This window comes from Thunnus maccoyii, chromosome 4, assembly GCF_910596095.1.
Source record: "Thunnus maccoyii chromosome 4, fThuMac1.1, whole genome shotgun sequence".
NCBI lineage: Eukaryota > Metazoa > Chordata > Actinopteri > Scombriformes > Scombridae > Thunnus > Thunnus maccoyii.
The window spans coordinates 1856544-1868794 of NC_056536.1; the positions used below are offsets into that span (position 1 = coordinate 1856544).

The window sequence follows — 12251 nt, forward strand, 5'->3', positions numbered from 1 at the left end:
AAATGGATAATATTCTTTGCTCTGCTAAAGTCTAAATGTTGCTTCAAAGACTTTTCTGACAAGCCGAAATAAAATCTTGCTGGTGAGACTTAATGTATGTTTCTTATTCACTTGGGCTTTTCTGAGTGGAAATGATCCAATTTAAATTTAAAACTGTGTTCATTGTTTTGTTTGGGATTTACAACTTGGAGGCAGCAAAAGAAGCTGAATATGATATTGACATATCAAGTCCAATATTCACTCTCCTTTCTGTTTTGCTCTCCAGCAACCCCAGAGGCAAATATCTGGCTCTTTAGCTGCTTAATACTCCACTATGTTCACCAGCTTGTCGCCAACTTTGTCTGTCTGCTGTTTGGTGCTGGGCAGGTAGTGTACAGTGGGTTTATCTGAGCTCCTTTACTGAAAACAGCTGTATGTTGCTGCTGGAAACAAGCTTCATTAAGCAGATCTTTTGTTCCGCAAAACCAAACAATGAGGTAAAAAAGGTTTAAAAAAAGCTCATTAGAGCTGTGGGGAACTGCAGAGTTGGCATTGGTTTGTCACTATGAGTGATCTCTTTCACATTACACATCATTTAATCCATTGTTTAAATAAAAATATGTACTTGTGCAGCTGTAAACATGAAATCAAAGTTGTTGTTTTTTTTACTACTTTTCTAACATCCTGTAGTGTGCTTGTTAGTAATGCTGGTGTTTGTTGTTTTATATATTGTTGTTGTTTTTAATGTTCCACGTATAAAAATGTTTTACTAAAGATGTAGTCAAAGACCAATTTCCCAGAATGGTGGAAAGTAGTATTATATTGTATGTACTTTGAGACAAGAGAGCATTTGGGATATAAAGGGATTTATTTGGAGGATACAAGCTGTAAAAAAATGTTATTACACTATTATGATTCAAGAAGAGATACAGTTAAATTAGTGGGGGGATGTGGACATTTGATAACCTTTGATGGGAAAAAAAATCTCTTGATCTTCAACAGTAAACAAATCTTAGGATTAGTATATTTGCAGACAGTCTGAAGTTGTAAGTCCCTTAGTTTGTTGCTTAATACACTGTAGCTGCTGGTTGATGATGATGATTCATGTGGTCACCATGCTGTTCTGGAAAAATATGAAACACACTGAATAACTACACAACATATGACTGTTACCATGGAAACACAGAAAGCTAAATTGTTTGATGGAACAGGAAGAAAACACTCAGCTTATCCTCATCTTTGACACTATCCTGTCAAAATTGAACATGTAAGCATTTCTTTTAGGCTTTGCTTTTGTCTGTAGTGTCCTGCTCTGCGCTCTCCCCTCCACTGCCAAACCGCCGATTCAGCTCTGATGTCAACACAGAACAGCATGATTTCTGTGACAGAAGAGAAAAAATATCATAATGTGACCAAACAGTCTAGGATGTGATCACACTGTGCGATACTGTTCCACTCCTACCTTGCCATCCTTAGCTTGGTTGTGGGCCTTGGATAAGAGCTCCAGCAGGGCCAGCAGCAGCCCAACACCCAGTCCCATGCCAAGGAGGATGAAGAGACCCCGCAGGTCATGGGGCTGCAGGGCCTCAGAGGTGTGAGCCCCATCATCTCCCATACAGCTGCTGGCCCACCACTTCTCCCGCAGGTATGTCAGCTCACCGGATTCACTGAGCTGGAGGATGGCAATGGTTAGGTTTTTAACCCATGGGGAACCTGGAAGAGCAAGGAGGAGACCTTTAGTACCTCTGCAGGGATTTGCTCCCATTCAGCCACAAGAGCATTAGTGAGCTCCAACAGTTCCCAAAGGTGCTGGATGAGGATGAAGTCAATTGAGTCAGAGCTCCCAAAGGGAGCGCAGGTATTCCTTGCACCCCAGTCAAGTTCTTCCACAGCAAATTGGGAAAATCTGTGGACATGGGTGTCCACATACTTTTGGGAAAGCAGATTTTGAAGGTTAAGGCCCTTGCATCAAAACAAAGCATAACAACAAATGGTAAATGGTAAATGGACTGTACTTATAAAGCGCCTTTCTAGTCGTCCGACCACTCAAAGCGCTTTTTACACTACAAGCCACATTTACACACACATTCATATGCTGATGGCAGGGGCTACCATGCAAGGTGCCAACCTGCGCATCAGTAGGAAGTAATCATTCACACACCAATGGCACAGCCATCAGGAGCAATTTGGGGTTCAGTATCTTGCCCAAGGACACTTTGACATGTGGACTGGTGGAGCCGGGAATCAAACCTTCTAATCTTCTGATTAGTGGACGACCTGCACTACCTCCTGAGCCACAGACGCCCAATGACAACAACCAAAAAAACTGACTTAAATCTCCAACTAAGGTACATGAATCATTGTTTTGGACACTCATCACCCTATACAGTTGATATGGATAATGTGTTAGCAAACAGTTGTCTATTTGCACATCAAGCAGACACAGAGCAACATTAGCATTTATTTGGAATTGTTTTTGTGCCCACCTGATGAATATTAGTCCAATATTCACTTTCCTTGTAGCTGTAGTTTAAGCTCTATGAGTTCCTGAGGGAAATATCTGGCTCCTTAGCTGCTAAATGCTTAACTGTATTCACCAGCTAGTTCCTAACATTGTGTGTCTGATGTTTGGTGCTGAACAAGTAGTGTGTAGTGAGTTTTTGGAGCTTTTCCACTGAAAACAGCTTCCTGCTGCTAAGAACTAAGAGAGGATAAAAACCTCCATAAAGCTGAGGGGAACTGCAGAGTTATTGATAATTCTCTGTGTTTTGTACTATAAGCAACACCTCTCACATTACACATTTATCCATTACTGATAAAATATATATATATATATATTGATTAGTACAGTGTTGAAGACACTGTGTGTATGAATATGAAAATGTATGTCTTTGGTGCCTCCATGTAGTAGATGTCAAGGAGTTCTGACCCGAGGACACTGAAAGAACATGTAGACATATACATATACACCTTGAACATATCGTCACCTTGAATTCACCAGGAATTGTCTCAACAAAAATTTATGACATCAGAATAATTTGAAATAAAATATAATCACATAAAAAAAATACACAATTTGTGGCCTGAAGTAACAGAAGACAATTTGTCACAATACAGGCCTCATTGATTCACTGAGGAGTGATCTGTGGTAAGTGTTCTGAAAAATCTGTCTTTCAAGGAAAAAAAAAAAAACATCCCAACACCCTGACTCACCCAGAGGTGCTGCAATAGTGTAGGCTCTCATAGCAATGACTTCCTGGGAGCGGGTCAGTTTACAGTAGCGAGCCACTGCCAAGTCCAAGGACACTGCTTCACCGATGAAGGCAAAGTTTCCCTCCTGGGCACGGCGAACACCCTCCTCCATGCTGGACACATAGCTCTTCTTACGCTCCATGTGCTGGTAGATGCGCCGGTAGACAGGGTTGTTGGAATTCTGGGGGAGAGAAAAGAATAAAAATCATAATAATTTAATCTTCCTCAACACTGTATTCTGAGTGTACAAGATATCAGGAGCACATTCAGTTTTATCAACCCGTCTCAGGTATTATGAACCAGTTGTTGTGCCCATAAACCCTAGTTAGCAACTACTGACTGTACCTTAAAGAAAAGCATGGTGGAACCAGCTTCCACTGTGCCATAATCTATCACATCCTGGTTGGCAAGGTCTTCAAAGCTCTTGATGGAGACGTGTTTATTATTAGAATGCAGCATGGAGTTGAAGTTGGCAAAGTAGCAGGCCAGCAGCAGTACAGCAAACAGCCACCAGATGGCACTGACTACACATCCAGACAGGGCTTTAGGGTGAGGACCAGCACCTGGGAGGGCACAGACAGCAGACAAATGGCTGTGCTTTTCAGTACAAAGTGTTGAATGACTAGGGCAGCAGTGAGACTGTAAACACTCTCCTTTTAAAGCTGAAATGATGTTGTTATTTATTTAAACTCAGGCTCAGTTCAAACCAATAAAGTCAGGGTTCAATTTTGAGTAATCATGTGCAGAATTAAAAGATTAGTTCAACATTTTGGATACATTAACTGCTACTGGCACAACACACCCAAATGTTTGACTGACCTGTTGGTACATTGCATTGTGGGTAAAGTGGGCATCAGGTCATGGAAGAGGAAGTGTGACTGTCCATCGTGAGTCTGACAATATTACAGGATTCCAATGCTACATCAGTAGAGTACTCTTAAGTACTGAGCTCGAGTCCTAGCTTAGCATAAAGACCAAAAGCAAGGGGAATCAGCTTGCCTGGCTTTGTCCAAAAAAAAATACCTACCAACACATCTAAAGCTCACTGATATGTATGTTGTACCGCTTTTGTTTAATCCTGAAATGTAAAAAACACAGTTTGTGGTTTAGGATTAGATTAGATTTAGGACTATTTCTTGATGTGCGCAGCTTCCTGAGGTCTAATGCCAAAACCTGTACTCAGACCAACCTGCACTGTAGCCTAAGACACTGCATAGTAGTGCTGGATGGATGGATACAGTTTAGCTGGCTGCTGGATTACCTTGCAGGGTGAGAGCTCCAGTGATGTACCAGAAGCTGTGCAGCAACGTGAAGTTGTAGTCCTCTGTGCCCGGCTCTGCCCATTCAGTGGGACTGATCCTAGGAGAAGAAAAACAAAAACACTACTAAAGTTGACCTATGTGCAGTCTTAGGCAGTGACCTCATTTAGGATCCTAGGGGCCTGGGGGTGCCTCTCAGTGCTGGCCTGATGTATCCGGTACCTTCTTTCTGACAGCAGCAGGGAGAAAAGGCCGTTATCTGGGAGATTGGGATCCTCAATGGTTCTCCTAGCCTTATCCTTGCCGCGTCTGGTATAAATATATTTCAGGCAGGGTGGAGCACCGCCTATTGTATGTTCAGCCAAACAAACTACTCTTTGCAAGGCCTTGCGGTCCTGTTCGGTGCCATTTCCATACCATTTCTAATAAAATCTTGGTGTCAGTCTGTCTCACACTGTACCACATGAGTTTTGAGGCATGTTATATTCTACAATGAATGTGTGGAAAATCATGAAGCTAAATAGATAAAAACACGCATTTCACATATTCAAAGTGGAATGCTGAGGTCAAGCACTGTCATGTACTGTACTGTACTTACCTGCCCACCAGGAATATGCAGAGACCAGTCAGCAAGAATGCGATGAGGAGACCCACCCACATGTCGGTGGAGAAGGGTGACAAGAGGCTGAAGGTGCTTTCTTCAGAGGCCACATCTTTGTGCAGGATAAAGCCGATGCCTGTTTGCATGAAGGGAGTGGTCATGTCCACAAACTGCTCTCTGACTGCAGTGAGGGTCAGCGAGGCCACACCCAGGTCAGCCTCCTGGTAGATGGAATTGGCACACATAAATTCTAAGAAATTCCTAATTCACTCATGCAGTGTTGGTAGTTTGGAGCTTAAAAAACAGGCTCATGGTCGAGAAACATGCACACAATAAGTCGTATGACATTACGTACAGTATGTCACACTACATACTCTGTCACTGTTAGTCACTGCATCCCATTTTGTGTGTACGGTCTGACCCTCCTCCATCAGTGACTTACCCCTCTGATGACCTCACCAATCATGCCATTCCAGTTGCCACTGGAGTCCATGGCTCCGTAGCGGTTGTCCTTCACCAGGTGCAGTTTGTACCTGAAACCCAGCTTCTTGGAGAGCTCAGATATCAGGTCGATGCAGTAGCCCTCTAGCTCTCCTCCAGAGCCTTTGGTCATGGTGTATGGTTCTTGCTGAGGAAACAGAACAAACATTCTCATTTAAATGGGGACTGTGGGGGAACAGGGGTAATACAGTGCATCAAATATTAGGAGGATATGAATCTAAAAAGAAAAAAAACTGGAGTATAAAGAAATCACTGCTGGTGAAAAATGCACTGCTACATTTAGGTGATTTTCATGTTTTACTTTGGATTTACACAATTCTGCATTCATTACAAACTTAGATAGAGAAGGTGCAGTGTGCTAGCCATGTGCAGTTGCATTAAATAACTGATAATTTAGAATAATTCATTTTTTTTACTTAATTCTTAGTTTTGTCCATCGGATATGTTGTAAACAAACCAACAGATTATCTGCATTATTTTAACCACTCTATTCAGATGTCAAGCTGTAAGTGATTGGACCTGAAATGTCGCTGGCAAGCCCTCATTGTCCAGAAAAACTGTGCACAAATACGATAAATACACTAGGTCAAAGTTGAAGGTGATCTGAAAGGCCTGAGACATGCTTTTTACCAACACGTATGCATCAGTATTGCTGCATGAATGACATATCATATTTGTAAAATGCACAATTAATAATACCTAAAACCTGTAAATGTGATATAATTTTGACATCATTGTGTCAGTTTTTTCCCATAATAGTAAAAATGTTGTGCAGTTTGGTATGGTTTGGGTTGGTATGGTTTAAGTTTGGTTTGGTATGGTATAGTATGGTATGGTATGGTATGCTTTAGGTTTGATTTGGTATGGTTTACGTTTGGCTTGATTTACATTTTGTTAATATGCTTTAAGTTTTGTTCGGTTTGGTTATTGGAAAAAATGCTATACCTGTAGCCTATTTGCCTTTATACAAGGATGCCTTTTTGGCACAGATTCATCTATATTGCAAACTTTGGGCATTCTGCAGTCTGAATGTGAATGTGAGACTATTTGCCCTGAAATACAATAATTCTGGAGTGTTTGTATGATTATTTATTTTCTGCACCTGGCAAGGCTGATATACGTAGATATGCAGCTGTGACGTGAGTGGCCTTGTTCACTTACCTGCTTGTGTGCTCATGCTTGCTTGTGTATATCTGAAGGACTCAAAATTATATTCACACTTGAGGTGGTTACTACATTGGTAATGTTGCTGAGCTTTCTTACTTATTCACATCCTGAGATACTGACCGAAGGTTGGATAGGTATAGTAGCATTTACTGTTCATACTTTTTTTCTCTTCCACCTAAGTTTGACTAATGTGGAGATCTGTTTACAATCTGTCTGATCGTCTGACTGCTCGTGTTTCTTGCTGTCAGACTTCTTTTTTATTTCAATGTAGTACCAGATATCAGGAAAATCACCAGTGCATAACAGTACAATGTGATTATTACTGACAGGAATAAAGGTCAAAGCTACAAAAATAAGACCTGACTTGTAATGAACTGTGAGTGTCATTTAAGAAAGTGTCTGTTGAGCCAATAAGACTGTTTCACAGCTGCAAAAGGCCATTCCCACCTTGGCGTTCTGGTCAAGAGAGAGGGAGAAAAAGAATACCTTTATAGTGGTGATGGATAACTCCTTGGCATCTAGAGTGGAAATCAAACACATCAGTAAATTTTGGATTCCTGTAATGAAGAAAGTCAAAGTAATCAAGCATGGGTGTCAGCACAAAGATGAGAGGATTTAGTTCTTTGGCTGATTAGTGGTCAGGTTTCATGTCTACAAGCTTATGTGTGGAACAGCCTCTGAAAGCCTAATGAAGCATATTGTTTCTTTGAGTCCCCTTCATGTGTTTTTCTCTCCACCACAGCAGTAAATAAGCCAAACAACCACTGAGGGACAATGGAAGTCTTGTTGTCGGTTGCTTTTCAAGGGACCTGCAGAAAAGGGCTCAACACTGAGTGGACAGTTGCAAGGTACAACGAGGGGGGTATTTGGGGCCCTGTGGGGAATTTGTTCCCCCACAGGGCCCCAAGAATGTCCTTAAGGATGTGCTCCGGTGCAGTTCTTCAACCCCCCTTTCACCATGTAATCAGAGCAGGGGATGAAACCCCCCCTCCTACCATCACACCCCCTCCCCTGACACAGAGTTGTTTTCCTTTTGCCGTAACTGTGACCAATGGCATTCCCAGCGTGTCCAGCAGGACCTAACATGCCCTGCCAGGGTCAGTCAGAGAAAGGAAGGGGGGTTGAGTGGAGGTGCCAGGGGTTCAAGTTCTTCATAATTGCATGCAATAGAAAAAGCCAGCCTGGTTGGGTCACATAAAGCCCATGACACTCTGTCAGCCTCCTCTAGAGAGGATGGCAGGTCTTATGATCTGCGGAGATGCCTGTCAGTTCACCGCCTGCCTGCAGAGTCTTCTCTCCACATGGTTAATTGATTTATCACAGTGCTTTCTAGACCACAGCAAGGCGTTAGCCCCTCCACTGGTGAGAAATGGGATGCTGCCACAGTGGATGGTGCCCCCTCTGTGCTTTGATAAGACTCCAGCAGTCCAGCAGTGCCAGTGGGGAAAGAGTCAAATGTGAGGAATGATTTGGGAGCGTGACCTCTTCTTGTAGGTCTGCCAGAGCCCGCTGGTGGAAAGCTGGGGCTTTAGCTATGCAGACAGCTTGCAGAAGCAGGGCTGCTCTGGCAGAGGAAATGATCTCATTGGTTGAGTGAAACCTTATTAGGTGGAGCCATTAAGCACCACAGTTTTTCAGAATGTAAGTTGACTAGTTGGTGAAATTGTTTGACAGAAACAGAATTTGTAGAATCAGCAGCAACTACCTGATACATGCACACCAAAGACTGGGTGCTGGTCATAGCAATGGCATAGATTATTATACTATTTTCATGGTCTGATTTCTTTAACAATTTTACTCTTGTGAAGCACTTTATGACCTTGCTCTGTGAAAGGTGCTATAATAAATAAACTTTACTTACTTATTTACAATACAAGAAAATATGACCGCACACAAAGTTTCAGTGATTTTCATTGTATAACCAACACTTTGACCACAGTTGGTCTTTCTCAAGGCAAGAAACAAAATTTGGACAAAAGATAAAGGTGTGCAAACAGTGCTTATTTTTGACTTTTGTCAAGGTCACACTGATTTCCAGAGTGACTATTTTGTACTGTAAAACTTCACTAACAAAGCCTCGAGCTTTGGGTTACTGTGACTACTAGACAAGTCAGCCAGTCACAAGCCATTGTGGTTTGGTGGACTCTATAACTAACCAGCTTTTTACTTCAGGTTTGGTAGAGCCAGCCTGAGAGTTCCCTTCCTCTCAAAAGTCTTGATTTTAGCACCAAAACTTGGCAAATATGGTATGTTTAAGGTTAGAGAAAGATTGTGGTTGTTTTTTTTTTTTTTAAAGCAAACAGGTTTGTGACGGGACACTAACTCAAGTCTCCTACATGAAAGGCGGATGCACTACACACCCATCCACCACACCAACCTGCACACCTTGACATTGCATTGGTACTAAATGTTGGCACTGGACGCAAACCTGGAGGGGTGAAATTGTCCAATATGAACACAATTCCTAGGGATAGCTGGGCTCAAATAAATAGTCCCAACTCCTGAACAAACTGCTTTGCCAAATTACAGCATGCAGACGAAATTCACTCCATTTTCAACTGGCAACAGTTGTCCCATAACAAAGAAACAAAAGGAAATATCAAGTCACTTAATAATTTCTGTGACCACAGCAGTTCTGCTTACTAGAAACTAAAAACTGAACTAAAAATCACTTTCAGCTCAGTTGTTACTGTTACGGTGGCATAATTGGCTCCAAAAGTAGTTCAATACCATTCTGATTACTGATCCTTTAAAACATAACAAAGGGTGGGAAGTAAACAAGTCACTTTGAGCAGTGGCTTGTGTTTTTGTTTCCTGAGCGTCCACTGCTGCACATTCCACGAAAGCACAGTGAAAGCACTGCTTACATGCAGATTATAACTGTGGCAGTGTCACATTTCACAAATGATTAACACTTACAAATAGCAGATACGTTTGCAAACTGTACAGGACTCTCGTGCTCATGGATTGGCTGCGCTAATCGCACTTATTTTGATCAGTGAAACGTGTCAAGATTACTGGAAGAGGAAATGATCTCACATTGCAAATTGTAGCTTGCATGTTTCAAATTTGGTAAAACATTTTGTCTGATACGCCTTTTTTGATGGCTATAAGCCAGATAGTTTAACTTATTTTGTAATAAAATCATTTGATATCTCTTTAGCCAGGACATTATTATAGATTGCAGTAACATATGTGGTGTTCACCTTGGTGGTGTGTGTGTCTTACCTGCAGTGAATGCCCATGCACTGAGGGTTGCCACACAGAAGACTAAAGTTATGCAGCCTTTCATGTTGCCACGAGCCTGAAAATAACAGATTAATACTTTTCTCTGGATTTATCTGTCAAATTCAGACTGACCAAGAACATACAGCATTTACAATACACATCATCATTAATTTGTATGAGAAAATATGCTTAATTATGATAAACATCACAGGAAAATACCTACAATAAAAGTGTCCTTACCTCACATGCAGTGTGGATAAAAACCTTGACTTATGAATGAGGGACAACTCCAGGAAAATGTGTAAGAAATTCACAACAAATCTTACAAGTGGGCAGTGGGAAGGGTTGTGCGCAGCAGAGCATAGTGGGGGTTTATATGGGGGAGGACATAGAGGGAGGAGATAGGGCCTCAAAGAGAGATAAAACCCATGACTGTTGAGGTTGAGGTTTTGGCAGAATAAAGTCTGAAGAGAGATATGAATTATTGAAGCCAGATGTATTCTACTATAGAATTATTGCCACACCTACATGTTAAGGCTCGTGTGAGTTATGGGGATTTTGTGCTTCAGGTGGTGGCATACTGTGATTTTATTTCTCTCATCACACAAACTAATGCTAAGAAATGAAATTAATTACAATATACTATTATCTAACTTATCATGCCAGTGGTTTTGGAGGTCGGAAGTTCTGACGGTTACCACACTTGCTTTTGTAATATTACATGATAGGATCTACAAAAAGGGAAGGGGAGGTGGTCAACATAAGTATTATACAGTAACTGTGGGAACATGTGATCAAATATCAAGTTGTTGTAGCCATCTTACAGTTGAGGTCAGGGCAGTAAATACAAATGTAAGCAAACTAAGCAATTTGCACCATTGTCCAGCATCAGTTAAAACCAACCTCCAAAACTCAAAGATTACATAATCTGCTACAAATAATATCTTGGTAATAATATACACAAAACGCTGTCTTGTTTCTTTGTCTTAGAAAAATTCCTAAAAGTTTTAGCATAAGCCCACAAACCAAATGGATTTATTTCCATAAAACCTTTGAAGGCAGTGAACTCATCTAAAAACGAGGGGCCACGTTCACTCTCTGAGACAAAAACATTCTCTCAGGCCTGAAGTGATAAACAGGACTTGGAGGTTTCAGTTGAGAGGCCAAGTCATGCCAAATTGTCTAGATAAATACGGCTTTAAGAGGGACTCGGCGGTTTTCTTGGAATCCTAATGAAGCTGTCTTTTGTGTTTGTGTGCTGGCTGGAGTGGAGTCTGTGGTGCTAAAATGAGCATGTCATGCTTCAGAAAGTCTTACAGAGCTGAATAAGAGGCCTGGCAGTGTCTGACAGCTCACCAGAGGTGGCCGTCAGTTTTGGTAACCATAGACTTGACAATGGACAAGCCTTTGACTGACAAATCCGTGTCCTGAGAAAACATGGAATGGTGGCAACACTTCTTAGATTTTAAGATTTAGGATTAGAGCTTTGCGGTTAGTTTAATGTTTTAAGTAAATTTGATCCAGTTGTTGTTGTCCACATCTGGTACAATGCGGATTATGTGCTTACATATTTATTGCAGAATTGACAAGTACTCCAGGGGGGTTGTCAGAGAACTGATTCTGAACTGAGACATTTTTATTAGCTTCCTCAAAGGTATGCATAAATCCATTTCTATCATTGTGATTATATTAGGTTTCAATGGATAGTTTGTGTCCAGAGTGTTTGTGCTGTTTCAAAGAGATTTTAATTGTGCCAAGAACTCTTTTCCAAATACTTGAGAATATTTTGGAGGAATTTACAAAACCTGTTAAAGTATGACATGGTTTTATTCCATATAGCACACTCTAGAGACTAAGAAAGTCAAAGTAAATAGTTCTGTAGCCCAAAAAAATCATATCTTGGCTGCTAAGTGATACTAAAAAAGATGTTTTTCTCTGCTTTAATGACTGGTTGAGATTGTTGTCTCTTCTGCAGCCTTAAGTCTTTGTTCTGGAACATTCTCCCTTCCTGCAGGGGGTCTGGTGGGTTGGTGCCAGAGAGGTTGAGAAAGGTGACGGATGGTAAACACAGACCCAAGCAGAGTCCATAATTAGAGCAGCAAGCAAACCCTGCCAAAACCAAGGCCAAAGCTTTTTTTTTTTTACATGTCGGCTTGTATATGCTCATTTGAACTGGTTTGTTAACGACTCATCTTTGTCTCTGAGCTAAGACAGCTGTTGATTGATGAAGTGTACATGAAGTAAATGAGCTGTGAAACCTTGCA

General features: G+C 41.3%; 1 protein-coding gene across 1 annotated transcript; it reads right to left on the reverse strand.

The window, feature by feature from the left end:
• Positions 1–860: 860 nt before the first annotated feature.
• Positions 861–10318, reverse strand: LOC121896088 (probable glutamate receptor). Its single transcript, XM_042409737.1, has 10 exons — positions 10228–10318; positions 9988–10063; positions 7246–7277; positions 5534–5719; positions 5089–5312; positions 4493–4590; positions 3577–3794; positions 3193–3412; positions 1442–1692; positions 861–1358 (listed from the first exon to the last, which is right to left on the reverse strand). The coding sequence occupies exons 2-10, from the start codon at positions 10049–10051 to the stop codon at positions 1260–1262; spliced, it is 1392 nt and encodes a 463-aa protein (XP_042265671.1). The 5' UTR covers positions 10052–10063; positions 10228–10318; the 3' UTR covers positions 861–1259.
• Between the last annotated feature and the right edge of the window lie 1933 nt (positions 10319–12251).